This window comes from Ogataea philodendri, assembly GCF_020536065.1.
Source record: "Ogataea philodendri strain CBS6075 chromosome Unknown scaffold21, whole genome shotgun sequence".
In the NCBI taxonomy this organism is placed as follows: domain Eukaryota; kingdom Fungi; phylum Ascomycota; class Pichiomycetes; order Pichiales; family Pichiaceae; genus Ogataea; species Ogataea philodendri.
The window spans coordinates 24,318-37,848 of NW_025763804.1; the positions used below are offsets into that span (position 1 = coordinate 24,318).

Genomic DNA, 13,531 nt, shown 5'->3' on the forward strand with positions numbered 1-13,531 from the left:
TACATTAATGAAAACCTTAGCCTCTGAACCGTTTCATAAACTCCAGCTGGGCGTCCTGTAAATGGCGGTCCAATATTCCTGAGCTCGCGTCCTGCTCGGCAGCCTCGTTGGCTTTCTTGATCAGAGCGTTCATGAACCGCAGATAGTTCAGGTATAGTAGGAGGTCGATGTTCTTCTGCTTGTACTTGAGCGGCTTGCGGGATCTGAGCACCCGTTTGTGGCGGGCAGCGATCTTCTGATGGTTCATGGAAAAGAGTTGTTTATATTTATTCGAAAATAATTTAGGGCGGTGCAAGCTGTCCTTGGGAACTACGTAACAGTAATATACATTGGGCCCGGCAGGTCATTGGCTGCGGGCGCGCTTCACGTTTTCGTCCGCTTGGTCCAGATCTCTTTTCTGGTCTTCGGGATGGCTCTTGGACGGATTCAAAAGGGAAAAAACAGCAGTAGAGGAAGGATTGGTGGGGCCAGTCGATGCGGTCGAGTTATTCCGTTGTGGCTCGTGCACCGGAGGCGTATTGATCTGGGGAAGCGACCGTGGCGGGTTGGCCAGCGAGTAGCCCTGGCTGCCTCGCTTTTCGTCGCTGATGGTTGGTGGGGTCGGGTTCGAGCCTGCTCTTCTGAGATTGTTCGTTGGAGACGAGGTCGCATTGTGCAAGTACGGCAGTGAGTTCGTGGACGACGATCTGGTCTTGAGAGTGTCCGTCTGAACAGTGCTCAAAGACTGGAGCATCACTGGTGGGTTGCCCAGGCCGGGCGACGAGCGTCTTGGAGGACCTGGAGACCCGGAAAATGGCATCATCACGTTCGAGTCGCGATGAATCGGTTGAAGCTCTCCCTCGTGAGCTTGGTTCAGCACTGCGGGCGACTGCTCAGGTCCCTGCGGAGGATGGCCAGCTGGGATGAGTGCTGGGGTAGCAGGTTGCAACGGGTCGAAAACAGACAGGTTTCTGGATCTGTTGGACGATACACTGTATCTGATGTCCTTGTACGGCATCTGAGACGGTTCGTATGGGTGGAACGAGGACGCAGAAAGGTTGCGTCCCACCGGCTGGTGCGAGTGAGAGATCGAGACGTGTGGAGTAGGCATTGGGCCGGCCAATGAGCTTGGAGGTTCTGAATACAACATGCCAGAGTCGCCGTAGTATCCCGGTCCGTTACTCAGCTGCTTGAACGCCATGTCTCTTGCTGCACAGCGCTGCAAAACGTTGGTTTTGAACTTTTCCAGCTCGGTAAGCACTTTGGAGGTGACTTGTTCGTTGACCGGGTCCTTAGGCACCAATCCAACAACGTCTCTCAAAACATCTATAAGCGAAACACAATCGTAGTTGGTCTTTGTGAGGTCTTCTTTGACGATCTCGTAGCGATAATTCAGCATGTCGTAGGAGCGAAGCAGCTCGCTATATTGGGCTGCCACCTCCATGTATTTTGCGTCTGTCTTCGGAACAGAGGTGCTCATCTGCTGTTGGAGATAGGAGTTTGTCATTCGTGACTTCATGTCCATCTCTTCCTGAACTGTAGTATCGTTCATGTCTCCAGGACTGTTTGGCTGATATCTATACGGGACGTAGTTTTGGGGCTCAGGGGCGCCCTCAATGGGAGGAACCTTGATGTTGTGGACTTCTTTCTGGGAAGTGACGTTTTTGAACGATCTACGCTTGATTTGAGTGAGTCCTTCCACATTCCCTTGTCTAAACCAATCAGACGAGTGTTTGAACTCCCAAACAAACGAGGAATTATTTGAGGAATTCGAGCCTTTTCTGGAGCCAGCCTGTTCTGAAGGCGGAGGTGTGGTTGTCAGTGTTTCGTTGTTGAAGTTGTCGTTGACTTTATGGAACCCATACATGTTGAGTTGACGGATAAACGAGGCCACATTTGCGTGTTTGAAATAATTGCTCAGAACTCTGGTGAACTCTTCCGAGGGTAACACGTAGAACGATGTCTGGTTGGAATGCCACCAAATCAAGTGATCCAGGTCGTGGTCCTCGAGCATAGCATATAGCTTGTGGATGAAGGAAGTGTTTGAGTTTTTCTGTTCCTTTTCCCGAACCTCCTTGCTGTCGTCCGGTTTGGGCTCTAAAACTGGTTCTTCTGACAACATGTTGGTAGCATTCAAAGATGGAAGGCCAAGGGTTCCAGAAAAAGCGAGTTTGCGATAGCGGTGAATCTATTCTTTTTAAAAAACGAAAACCTTTTGCCGAACTTTTTCCGGTCCTCAATTTACTGAGACACAGAGCTGAATGAGTGGGATTTGGCCCATTGGCACCTGCGAGCGAGAAAAATGACACTTGATAGACGAAACTCGTTCAAGTTTCAGAAAGCATTTGTGTGCCTGAAACAAGTAGGCTGTACTCCGTATTATATATTGCATAGAGCTATTATGCTCGAGGGGTAGTATCGCCCAAGCCTATTTAAACAATTTTATTGAGTAGCTTGCAAGACTGGATCTGTAGTTTTGCAACGAGCTGCGACCATTGCGATGACGATGTGGAAGTGGTGATGCGGAAACGGGCGTCGAATTTCGACGCCAGACGCATCTCTTTGAAAAATGACAGCATGATCAACGTAAAATAGAGTCTTAAAATACTGGTCACCAGTGTCAAAGCAACGGTGACGAAAAGTTCGTAAGCCTCGGATGCAGACTGCGACGACAGCTCCTCGGTGACTGCACGAGCCACCAGTTGGGCGGTGCTGCCGTCATCCTGTTCGGTGAACCACTGTTGGGCAAAATATGCAGTGTAGAGGAACCCAACAACGGTGTCGATCAGATACACAAATGTCACAAGCGAAAAAAGGTTGATGTTCGGGTTTTGCACTTTCCGGTACCCCTGGATGTACAACACCATGATTGCCGTGGACGACAGGTAGTAAAGCCATTGAACCGCATCGATCGGATGTCCCGTTAAAAAGGAGAGCAATCCGTATACGCCACACATCTTGTTAATCACGGCGTATAGCAGGATCAGCTCCACTCCAACGTAGAGTGGGAACCCCACAAAGGTCTAGGCGGTTAGTATTGGCGTGGCGCACGGCGGGCGGCAACGTACTTGCGGAAGGCTTTTCACAAGAGCCATTTAGTTGATGATAATAAATCAGGTAAATAAAAATTCTGCTGTCAGACAGAATTCGGGCAGCGAAAAAAAAAAAATTCAGACATTTAAGAGAGTATAATGAGCCATCCAGATTTGGACGATTTGAGTCTTTCCGACTCGGATTACAGCTCTGACGATGGGGGAAACAACACTTCTGCACGGAAGAACGTTGCTAACCACGTTTTGCGAGAAAAAACAGCTCTTCTAGACAAGTATGGAGCCAATATCAAGGTTGACCATATCAAGCATAGAATAACCAGGGACAAAGCAGAGCGTGCCACCGTGGAGCAGGTGTTGGATCCACGTACATTGCGATTCTTATCAAAACTGTTCAAAAATGGAACCATCACCGAGATCAATGGGTGCATATCTACGGGAAAGGAAGCAAACGTCTATTTTGCTATTAATGCAGACACAGGTAAAGAGTACGCCGTGAAGATCTACAAGACGTCTATTTTGGTGTTCAAGGACCGGGAAAGGTATGTTGACGGTGAATTTCGGTTCAGAAACACAAAGAACCAGTCAAACCCGCGCAAGATGGTGCGGCTATGGGCCGAGAAAGAGTTTAGAAACCTGAAAAGATTGCACTCTGTTGGCATACCGTCTCCAGAGCCGGTCGATCTCAAGTCGCACGTGTTGGTGATGGAATATCTTAGTAAAGGTGACGGGTGGCCGTCTCCTAAACTGAAGGACTACGAGTTCAAAGACGACGACGAAATTGCATCCTTTTACATCAAAATGCTGATTTATATGAGATGGCTGTACCAGAAGTGCCGTCTAGTGCACGCCGATCTGAGTGAGTACAACACGATTGTCCACCAGGGCGAGCTGTACATATTTGACGTTTCGCAGTCGGTGGAGCCGGACCATCAGATGTCCATGGACTTTTTGCGCATGGACATTAAGAACGTGAACGATTTCTTTTCACGGATCAAGAAGATTAATGTTTTCCCTGAAAGACTGATTTTCCGGTTTGTGATCGATACCTGGACGAGTCTGATGACGGAGCTGATTCCGAACAAGGAGGACAGACAGGCTGTGATGGAGGAGCCGGAGGATTTCGAGCTCTTGGAGAAATATCTGAATATATTGCCTCATAAGAGCGATGACGACCAGGAGGACGCTGTGTTCCGGTCGCTGCATCTGGTTAGCTCGCTGAACCATCTGGAGGAGCGCGATTTCGACAAGTTCAGGACCGGGCAGGTGGATACTCTGAGAGACCTTGTGAAGGAGGAGCCGGAGGAAGCAGAAGAGGATGAGGATGAGGAGGAAGAAGAGGAAGAATCTGATGACGATTCTGACGACTCTGACGACGATGACGACGATGACTCTCCAAAGGGGAAGAAGTTCGAGGACAAGGACGCCAAGAAGGAACGCAAGAAGCTTGCCAAGGAAGCTGCTCGAGAAAAACGGAAAACCAAGATGAAAAAGCATGTCAAGAAGAAATTGACCAAAAAGACCCATAAATAACATGTATAGAACGTCCCTAATTCCCATAAAGTTAGACACTTCCGCCGCTTCTTTTGGTGTCGATCATGCCGGCCATCTCCAAAAGAGCCTTTCCGTCCTCCCAGTTCATGGAATTGAGCTTCTTTCGTGCCTCTGCTTCTCTGTTCTCCCATTCCCAGAGTTTTTTCTGCTCCGCCAGCTCTTTTTCGGATCCACATCCCCAGACCTCCAGATTGGTGATCTCGAAGCTGTGTTCAAACTCGGGCACTGTTGATGAAAACACGGACCCTGTCCGGTACGTGCCAGGAATGGCCAGGTGCCGGAAACTGGCAATCTCCATACCAGCTTCAATGGTGAGCGACACCTCTCCCGGTCTGTATATCCGGACGTTGTTCTTCACGAGCGGCGGTTTGCTTCCGAATCCCAGTCCGCCGCCGAGAGTGTTGAAATATGCGAAATTCTGGGCGTTGTTCGACGACGGGAACAGGATCTGTCGCGGCGACAGCTGTGCAATAAAACAGTGTTCGTCGCCAAAGCACTCGCCGTTGCTGATTCTCCACGGCCGTTCCATGTACACCATAAACACGCACTGGTCGCTGTCTGGGGCAGGCAATTTTGGAGAGTCCGCGTGGGATGCGTGGAAACGCGGGTACTCAGACATGAAAGCTGTGTATTTTTTATTTTGGGGAGCTGGCTCTGACGACGGCTGGATCTGGATGGTTTTACCCGACACCAGGAGGATTGTTGGCGCATTCCACTTGAACACTTTGGACTCCATGGACCGCATGCTGAACCCGGACTCTGCCCCCACAAATAGTTTGCGAAGCCGCTGGTACACCAGATCTGGGGGCAGGATGGTGGCAAGCTCTGCGAGCATGGAATGGGTGAGGATCCGCGACTCTGAAAAGTCCAGACGGCGGAGGGCCACCGGCGTGGTGTATAAGAGCGAGTCCAGGATATGGTGGAGCGGATCGAGCAAGTGGGGCATGGAGCCGTTTGCAAGAGACGTTCCTATTATTCGTTCGAAAGCGTTGAACGGGATCTTCCTTGTATGGTAGTTCGACTTGGACAGGTCCAGATCAAACGATCGCAGCAAGTTCATGGCTCGTTGTTCGTATTTGTACCAGTTTTGGTCGTCAGACTCAAATTGTTCGGATAACGGTAACGTTGGGTTCAAGGACAAGCTAACGGGGGAGACGAAGAGCAGAAAGGCGATGAAACGCAGGAACTTCGGCGCAGATAGCTGGTATTTGGAGACCCCAAGCCCGTCAAACGATTGCACCTGCGGAATAAGAATCCATTGCAGCTTATCGTTGGAGTACACCACATCGATTGGGTCCTCAACGGGCTGTGATTTTTCCGACTTTTCACTAGGCTCGTCCAGCTGGGCGCCAAAACTCAACGCAAGGTAAATCTGCATGAGAAAGTAGCGCCGGTTATTACCAAACAAGTCCACAAACTTGTCCGAGTCCAAAATGGTGAGTGCCTTAATCAGACCAGCAACTGTGAGGTCTGAGGAGTCACGGTAGTTGGGGAACTTGGCAATGAAGTGCAGACAATCCAGAAAGTCGTCTGTGGCGGGTGTCTGGACGAGTTTCAAGACATTAACCAGCTGGGACCTTGTGACGAGCTTGGAGCCTTGCAATTCCTGGAGCCCCAGGTTTGAGCGCAGAGACATCAGTTCAATGGGCTTGAAGAGCCGTGTGGCCTCGCGCACAAACAGATGGTCCAGCTCGGCGCGCGAGAGCTTGCCATTGGTGTATTTCACCTCGCCGTCAGACTCGGTGCTGGTAGTCTGGCCCATTTGCCTGATATATTTGATAACAATTTACTGTAACGTGATCTAGTTTGACAGAAAAAAATATTTCAGAAAAATTTAGCCCCATGTCTAAAGACAAGAAGAAAGAGGTTGTCACGCAAGATCCGCGGTTCGCCAAGGTTTACAGCGACCCGCGGTTCAAGGTGCCAAAACGCAAGGACCTGAAGGTTGCTGTGGATGACCGGTTCTCGAAAGATGAGCTCAAGATGGGCAAGAAGAAGAAGCTGGACAAGTTTGGACGCAAGGTCAAGGAGGACAAGAAGTCTGATTTCGAAAAGTACTACAAGAAGGAGGACGAAAGTGAGAGCGAGAGTGAGAGTGAGGCCAGCGACACCACTACGAGCGTTCTCGACCGGGCCAGAGGACTGGTTTCTGAGGACTCCGAGTCCGAGGAGAGTGACAGCGACAGCGAGGTTGTCAGCGAAGACGAGGAGGATGACGAGGAGGCCCAGGAGGGCGTTCCAGAAGGAGAGCCTACAAGTACGTTTGCAGTGGTGAATCTCGACTGGGACCATATAACGTCCGCAGACTTGTTTGCTACCTTTATTGGGTTTGTTCCAAAAGACGGAAAGATTCTGTCTGTTTCGATATATCCTTCCGAATACGGCAAGCAGCGAATGCAGCAGGAGGAGATCGAGGGTCCGCCAAAAGAGCTTTTCAAATCAAAGAAGGTGGAGAGCGACTCGGACGACGACGACGAGCTGGACATGGCCAAGGCTGCCAAGAAACTGTACGAGGAAGACGACGGAACAGACTACAACTCGAAAGCTCTGCGGCTGTACCAGCTCCAGCGGCTCAGATACTACTATGCGATTGTGAAATGCGACTCTGTGGCCACCTCGCGTGCGATCTACGAGAGCTGTGACGGCACAGAGTATGAGTCGACGGCGAACCATTTCGATCTTCGGTATGTTCCCGAAGACATGACGTTTGACGACGCCCCACGCGACGAGTGTCTGAAGATCCCTGCCAAGTACAGACCAAATGCGTTCACCACAGACGCGTTGCAGCACTCGAAGGTCAAGCTAACTTGGGACGAGACTCCTGCGGAGCGAGTGACTATGGCCTCAAGAGCGTTTTCGCAGAAAGAGATCGACGACATGGACTTCAAGGCGTATCTTGCTTCTGACTCGGAGGAGAGCGACCACGAGGCCGCTGCTAAGTACAAGAGTCTTGTTGCTGGTGCGTTGGAGTCGAAGGAGGACGACGTGGACATGGAGGTGTCGTTCAACCCTGGTCTTTCTGAGGAAAAGACTGACGCTACCGAGGAGAGTACGATCGACAAGATCAAGAGAAAGGAAAAGGAGAGGCGCAAGAAGAGAAAGGAAAAGGTGAAGGAGTTGAAGAAGGCGACCGAGGAGGAGAAGAGGGCGGCCAAACAGGCTGTCAAGCAGAAGAAGCACGAGCAGGACGAAAAGAGCAAGGCCGAGCTGGAGCTGCTGATGATGGACGAAGAGAAGGAGCACGAGCATTTCGACATGAAGCAGATGTTGAAGGAGGAGAAGAAGAAGCGTAAGGAGAAGAAGAAGAAGGGCAAGGCCGTCGAGGAGGAGACTGCTGGTGTTGACTTGGAGGAGAACGATACTCGTTTCAACGAGATCTTCGAGGACCACGCGTTTGCAATTGATCCTACACACTCAGAGTTCAAGAGAACGTCTACCATGGAGAAATTAATGAAGAAGCGTGCCCGTAAGGAAGGAGGCTCGAAAACAGAAAAACTGGGCGATTTGGTTGCCAAGATCAAGCGTCGTAAATAGAAGCACTAATAAAAAAGCCAAAATTTCGGTCCCACTTTAAAATCCCGTGCAACTTGTTTTTTTTTTGTCGAAAAACATCTATTTTTACGCGTTGACATGAAACTGGGGAGTTTGATTCCAGCGCTAATTGCCGCCAACGTGGCCCAAGCGCTGCATTTCTACATTGACACGGACGAAACAAAATGTTTCTACGAAGAATTGCCAAAAGATACCATTGCCGTGGGCAAATACGAGGCGTACGAATGGAACTCTAAGCAAGAGGACTATGTGCCGGCCGACAACCTGAAAATAGAAATCACTGTGGACGAGACGTTCGATAACAACCACCGTGTTGTTTCGCAAAAGAACGCCCCAACTGGCCAGTTCACCTTCACCTCCTACGACTCCGGTGAGCACAAATTCTGTTTGACCCCTAGACACACCGACTGGTCCAAGAGAGCAAGACACAGAGTCTTCTTCGACCTGGTCATCGGTGATGCCAAGCCACTCGTCGACTCCAAGAGAACAGGCGACATCAACTTCCTCACCCAGAAATCTAACGAGCTCGTCAAGAAGCTGCAAGAGATCCGCAGAGAACAGAGTCTTTTTAGAGAAAGAGAGGCCGCTTTCAGAGACGTGTCCGAGTCCGTCAATTACCGTACCGTCAAGTGGACCATTCTCCAGGTGGTTGTGCTTGTCGCCACGTGCGCCTGGCAACTCACCTACCTCAAGACCTTCTTCGTCAAGCAGAAGGTGGTTTAGTATGTTTAATAAGGCTGTGCAGCATCTAAAAATTTATTTCACTATTTATTCATGTCCTTGTCGTTGAACGAGTACACGCGATACGGCCGCCAGCTCATTGTGTCTGAGTTTGGGCTCGACAGCCAGTTGCGTCTCAAGTCCAGCCGTGTGCTTGTAGTTGGTGCTGGTGGACTCGGATGTCCCGCCCTGCAGTATCTTGTTGGAGCAGGTATAGGCACCATAGGCATTGTGGACCCGGACACCGTTGACGTTTCCAACCTCCACCGTCAGATCCTCCACTCCACAGAAACGGTGGGGATGCTCAAGTGCGAGTCTGCAAAGCAACAGTTGCAGAAAATAAACCCATTGGTGGAGATCGTCACTTATCCAACAGCTTTAAGCACAGATAACAGTTTTGACATCTTTGAGCAATACGATCTGGTTCTCGACTGCACAGATACGCCGGCAACAAGGTACCTCATCAATGACACCGCTGTATTGCTTGGACTGACGGTTGTTTCTGGGTCTGGGCTCAAGACAGAGGGCCAACTGTCGATATTGAACTTTGACAACGTTGGGCCATGCTACCGTTGTTTCTATCCCACCCCACCGCCGCCAAGCTCGGTCACGGCTTGCAGTGACGGTGGTGTTCTGGGCCCGGTGATCGGTCTTGTTGGGGTCATGATGTCACTGGAAGCCATCAAGATCATCTCTGGCTACTACCACACAGAGGGGGCCGAGTTCCAGCCGTTTTTGAGCATGTACAACGGATACAACCCGTTGCAGAGTCTGAGAACGTTCAAGATGCGCGGGAGATCTGCGAAATGCCGCGTTTGCAACCCTGCAACTCGGGAAATCACCAAACACGTTGTGCAGAACGAGTTGGACTATGCCGTGTGGTGTGGCAAGATGGAGTACAATGTACTTTCCGCAGACGAGCGCATCCCCGTGGAACGTTTTGCCGAGCTGAAAGAGCCGTTCGTGGTTGATGTTCGCGCTAAGGAACAGTTTTCCATTGTGCATCTGCCAAATTCCGTTAATATTCCGCTTAATGCGCTAAGGCGGCTCGAAACTCTGGAAGTTCCGAAATCCACGCCAGTGTACGTGATCTGCCGTTTTGGCAACGATTCCCAACTCGCCGTGAAACACCTGAAGAAAATTGGTTATGAAAACACAGTTGATGTGATTGGCGGTCTTAACCAGTGGTCCCAGAAAATAGACCCGCTATTCCCTGTATACTAAATAGACTCTGCGCTCATGATTCTTTCAATCACCACCAAGCCGTTGGCGTACGACGCCGCCAGTAACCCGGAGCACGCTGGAGTGTTTGCAAGAGCACAGCTCGTCACGTTAATCCTGTTGTCGTATATTGAGTGGCTTTCCACGTCCTTCGAATCGGACGACACTTGGTAGCTCAGGTCCAGTCGGAACTCGTCCTTGTTGATATCCATCTTGAAGAGCTTTGCAGAAGCAGGTGAAACCTTGAGTTTTGCAGAACTGTGCACCTTTCTGATCACGTTGTACAAGCGAACAGTGCCATTAACATAGCCAGAAACCAGGAAAGGCGTGTAGTCCGAAACTGCTATGGAGAACACCTGGTTCTCGTCCCACAGGTGCAATCCAATGTTGCTCTGAACGTCTTTCTTACTCACAAACTTGGGTGTTTTTGTTGAATCTGCAACCACAAACCCGTCAAGCAGAGCAGAGTACTGGATCTGGAAGCAGGGGATACGAGACTTCTGGGACTCCGCAATCACGCGTAGGTTGTCAAGATCGATCAGGTAGTTGTAGCAGTTGGTTGCCGAGACAAGAATTATGCGCGAGGTTGCCTCGTATAGTGCGTCGGAGTAAGTAGAGGTGATGGAAGCTATGTTCGCAATATCGAGGCCCACAACGTAGAACGGGTGTTCCGGATCCTTGATATCCACCTCTGCGATGTGGCCATCGGTGAGACCCAGCACCAGCGACGAAGACGAGGTCCAGTCGCACGACAATATCTCGAAGTCGGGGATATTGATCGTGACTGAGGGAGCCGTCAGCATGGCCACGTCTGGAGAATCGAGAAACTGCGCATTCACTCGCAATATGCGCAAAATACCGTCTTTGCACACGCAGGTAAGAAGACTTTCCTCGGGATTGGAGCACAGGAGCCATCTAAACGAAATGACAGCTCCAAATGGAATCACCAGTGTTTTTTTCAATGAGGTCACGTTGCCGCCAAGATCGATCTCAAAGACTTCAATTGCCGCGTCATAGATCTCCGGTTGGCCAAGAGACAGCTCCTTGCGCACCGAGTTGTTTGTCTCTGAGCTGGCAATAACCGACACAAACAGATAGTATTTCCCGTTGATGGGTTTATTCAGGAAGGAGCTCACCAGTGGCAGCCCCCCAGTGTTTACCACAAATCCCTGGCGGTACAGATTGTTCGTTGGATATTGGGCAACACCTCCTGCTCTCAATGGCTTTGGTTCGTTGTTGTCAAATGCGAAACTCACAGGTTGGGTTAAAGAAACACGCGAGTGTGCTTCGTCGGCCGATATTGGATGCTCAATTGGTCTTGTGATTGAGTCTGGAAACCAATCCAATGGTGCAAACTGGTAGCTGCTAAGCAACCTGTCATTAGTGTGGAACACGTTAGGAGCCATTAGATCTCGTCCCAGCTGAAATTTCCGAGCATACGATTCATTTAGAGCATGGAAATGGAATATTTTGGTCTCTCCTTGGTGACTGGATTTGACCCCAGCCTTTTGACGCCACGGATTGGAGACCAGCGGCGTGATTTCCTGGAAATACTCGTCTTCGAGCCGGTGGTAAAATTCGTCGTTTATGACACTCCGCTTTTTCGGTGTGGGCTTGCTCTTTTTCGGCGTGTACCCTTCAGGTGGAACCCAATTCTTCGGCTTGCGGCCCCGCGTCTCTTTTTTCACAGGAACCTCGTCCAGTATAACGCGATCATTGCCTGGCTCTTCTTCGTACTCCGACTCGGTTTTCTTTTCAGCAAACGATAGGAGCAGCTTCTCGGCCGTCTGTTTCGCTGCCTTTCTGCTCTGAGAGCTCTTCACAGGCGTCGCGTTAGCGGTCGACGTCGCCTGTGGCTCTGGAGTCGTCTCTTCGGACATTGTCAATATGTTTACTTTTTAGGGGAAAACTAATTATTTAGTATTGATTATGTAATCGTGTAAACCCTTAGTTGAAGCTAGATAGACCGTGGTCCAAGTCGGCAATGAGATCCTCCACGTCCTCAATTCCAACACTGATACGCAAGATAGTCTCGCTTATTCCAGGGTCAGACATTGCACGCCACTCGATGATCGACTCAACACCTCCAAGGGAAGTAGCGTGATGGAAATATTTCAGCTTGGAAGGAAGTCTCTTGGCAGAGTCTGAAGAGGTCAACTCAATGGCAAACACTGGACCGTGATGCTTCAGCTGTTTGGAGACAAAAGCCTCCTTTTGCAAAGACGAGTGGAAGATGTTTTTGAGGACAGGATATTTGTCCTTGTTAGCAGATAAGTATTGCACAATCTTTTCAGCGTTGCTGCTCTGCTTCAAGACCCGGATCTCGAAAGTTCTGAGAGATCTCAGCAACAAGTAGCTGTCCAGGTTTGAGATATTGGTTCCCAAGTAGGATCTGTCGCCAATCAATGCGTGTTTGACTTTGATATCTTTGGTAACGAGAACACCCGCAAGCAAATCGGAATGACCACCGAAATACTTGGTTCCGGAGTGTAGAACCAGATCCACGCCAAACTCAAACGGATTCTGTAGAGGAGGTGGAGCAAAAGTGGCGTCAGCAATGACAATGGCACCCCTCTTGTGGGCCTCGGCAACATAGAAACTAAGATCGTGGGCAGTACCGTATGGGTTTTCAGGGGTCTCCACATGAATAATGTCTCCAGGACCAAGCTTGTCGTACTCCTCCAACGAAACTTGCTTTAGACCATTGAGTCTGGTGAACAGGTTGGCCACCCCGTGAGATCCATGGTATCCGTTTCCAATAGCCAAAACCTTTGGATTAAAGTGGGTCAATGCACCAAAAAAGGCAGATAAGCCCGAATTGTAAACCACGACATGTCCGTCTAAAACAGTGCTCAGGACAGCTTCAGCTTTGAGTGAGTTTGGGTGAGAAATACGCGAGTAGAAGGGATGGACCTCGCTGGCCTCAGAAATTTTTTGATCCTTAGCCTTCACCAGCTTGTCTGGATCTGAATTGTACTCGAATGTAGAGGCAACATTGATTGGCTGGATAATGTCTGGCACCCTGTTGAACGTGTCGTCGTCGCCATGGATAAGCTTAGTGTTCAAACCAGTCATCTTTTGGGTCGGTAATCTAAAACTTTTGCTGGGCTATATATCAAACCTGAAGGATCAAGGTTAGTGAGTCAACTGCAAGAACAATTGATGGTACGGAATTTAAAGTAGAAAATATACTTAAATTCCCAAATGTGTCAAATGTGTTTGGGGTCTCAATGGCTATTTATAAGATTCTGTTACAAAGTAGCCAAGGTGTGGCTTCATGTACATGCTTCAAATTGGCCGCGAATGCATACAGGCGCCGACTATACATGGGGCATCCTCTGTCTGCTTACCTAATATTGTGGGAGATGGTGCGATATTAGATAATCAACAGAAAATATATTCTGCCACGGGATTTTGCACGGCCTGGAAAAAAAAATATTTGAAAAATATTCAGA

General features: G+C 49.6%; 15 protein-coding genes across 15 annotated transcripts; 7 read left to right on the forward strand and 8 right to left on the reverse strand.

The window, feature by feature from the left end:
* Positions 1–16: 16 nt before the first annotated feature.
* On the reverse strand, positions 17–247 carry OGAPHI_000488 (uncharacterized protein; the record flags this gene model as incomplete). Its single annotated transcript, XM_046206026.1, has 1 exon — positions 17–247. The coding sequence occupies one exon, from the start codon at positions 245–247 to the stop codon at positions 17–19; it is 231 nt and encodes a 76-aa protein (XP_046064564.1).
* A 96-nt stretch (positions 248–343) lies between these two features.
* On the reverse strand, positions 344–2,101 carry OGAPHI_000489 (uncharacterized protein; the record flags this gene model as incomplete). The annotated part of the gene is made up of 1 exon (XM_046206036.1): positions 344–2,101. One exon carries the CDS (start codon positions 2,099–2,101, stop codon positions 344–346), a length of 1,758 nt encoding a protein of 585 aa, XP_046064565.1.
* A 310-nt stretch (positions 2,102–2,411) lies between these two features.
* Positions 2,412–2,936, reverse strand: OGAPHI_000490 (uncharacterized protein; the record flags this gene model as incomplete). The annotated part of the gene is made up of 1 exon (XM_046206047.1): positions 2,412–2,936. The coding sequence occupies one exon, from the start codon at positions 2,934–2,936 to the stop codon at positions 2,412–2,414; it is 525 nt and encodes a 174-aa protein (XP_046064566.1).
* Positions 2,937–3,170: 234 nt separating this feature from the next.
* On the forward strand, positions 3,171–4,562 carry OGAPHI_000491 (uncharacterized protein; the record flags this gene model as incomplete). The annotated part of the gene is made up of 1 exon (XM_046206058.1): positions 3,171–4,562. The coding sequence occupies one exon, from the start codon at positions 3,171–3,173 to the stop codon at positions 4,560–4,562; it is 1,392 nt and encodes a 463-aa protein (XP_046064567.1).
* Positions 4,563–4,593: 31 nt separating this feature from the next.
* On the reverse strand, positions 4,594–6,345 carry OGAPHI_000492 (uncharacterized protein; the record flags this gene model as incomplete). Its single annotated transcript, XM_046206069.1, has 1 exon — positions 4,594–6,345. One exon carries the CDS (start codon positions 6,343–6,345, stop codon positions 4,594–4,596), a length of 1,752 nt encoding a protein of 583 aa, XP_046064568.1.
* On the forward strand, positions 4,628–5,953 carry OGAPHI_000493 (uncharacterized protein; the record flags this gene model as incomplete). Its single annotated transcript, XM_046206080.1, has 3 exons — positions 4,628–4,917; positions 5,029–5,590; positions 5,669–5,953. The coding sequence occupies 3 exons, from the start codon at positions 4,628–4,630 to the stop codon at positions 5,951–5,953; spliced, it is 1,137 nt and encodes a 378-aa protein (XP_046064569.1).
* Positions 6,346–6,425: 80 nt separating the features above from the next.
* OGAPHI_000494 (uncharacterized protein) lies at positions 6,426–8,117 on the forward strand (the record flags this gene model as incomplete). The annotated part of the gene is made up of 1 exon (XM_046206091.1): positions 6,426–8,117. The coding sequence occupies one exon, from the start codon at positions 6,426–6,428 to the stop codon at positions 8,115–8,117; it is 1,692 nt and encodes a 563-aa protein (XP_046064570.1).
* On the reverse strand, positions 6,641–7,576 carry OGAPHI_000495 (uncharacterized protein; the record flags this gene model as incomplete). Its single annotated transcript, XM_046206102.1, has 2 exons — positions 6,641–7,088; positions 7,215–7,576. The coding sequence occupies 2 exons, from the start codon at positions 7,574–7,576 to the stop codon at positions 6,641–6,643; spliced, it is 810 nt and encodes a 269-aa protein (XP_046064571.1).
* Positions 8,118–8,213: 96 nt separating the features above from the next.
* OGAPHI_000496 (uncharacterized protein) lies at positions 8,214–8,858 on the forward strand (the record flags this gene model as incomplete). Its single annotated transcript, XM_046206113.1, has 1 exon — positions 8,214–8,858. One exon carries the CDS (start codon positions 8,214–8,216, stop codon positions 8,856–8,858), a length of 645 nt encoding a protein of 214 aa, XP_046064572.1.
* OGAPHI_000497 (uncharacterized protein) lies at positions 8,241–9,319 on the reverse strand (the record flags this gene model as incomplete). Its single annotated transcript, XM_046206124.1, has 3 exons — positions 8,241–8,822; positions 8,934–9,171; positions 9,273–9,319. 3 exons carry the CDS (start codon positions 9,317–9,319, stop codon positions 8,241–8,243), a joined length of 867 nt encoding a protein of 288 aa, XP_046064573.1.
* Positions 8,910–10,079, forward strand: OGAPHI_000498 (uncharacterized protein; the record flags this gene model as incomplete). Its single annotated transcript, XM_046206137.1, has 1 exon — positions 8,910–10,079. One exon carries the CDS (start codon positions 8,910–8,912, stop codon positions 10,077–10,079), a length of 1,170 nt encoding a protein of 389 aa, XP_046064574.1.
* Positions 10,076–11,956, reverse strand: OGAPHI_000499 (uncharacterized protein; the record flags this gene model as incomplete). Its single annotated transcript, XM_046206148.1, has 1 exon — positions 10,076–11,956. One exon carries the CDS (start codon positions 11,954–11,956, stop codon positions 10,076–10,078), a length of 1,881 nt encoding a protein of 626 aa, XP_046064575.1.
* Positions 10,773–11,093, forward strand: OGAPHI_000500 (uncharacterized protein; the record flags this gene model as incomplete). Its single annotated transcript, XM_046206159.1, has 1 exon — positions 10,773–11,093. The coding sequence occupies one exon, from the start codon at positions 10,773–10,775 to the stop codon at positions 11,091–11,093; it is 321 nt and encodes a 106-aa protein (XP_046064576.1).
* On the forward strand, positions 11,187–11,438 carry OGAPHI_000501 (uncharacterized protein; the record flags this gene model as incomplete). The annotated part of the gene is made up of 1 exon (XM_046206170.1): positions 11,187–11,438. The coding sequence occupies one exon, from the start codon at positions 11,187–11,189 to the stop codon at positions 11,436–11,438; it is 252 nt and encodes an 83-aa protein (XP_046064577.1).
* A 67-nt stretch (positions 11,957–12,023) lies between the features above and the next one.
* On the reverse strand, positions 12,024–13,151 carry OGAPHI_000502 (uncharacterized protein; the record flags this gene model as incomplete). The annotated part of the gene is made up of 1 exon (XM_046206181.1): positions 12,024–13,151. One exon carries the CDS (start codon positions 13,149–13,151, stop codon positions 12,024–12,026), a length of 1,128 nt encoding a protein of 375 aa, XP_046064578.1.
* Between the last annotated feature and the right edge of the window lie 380 nt (positions 13,152–13,531).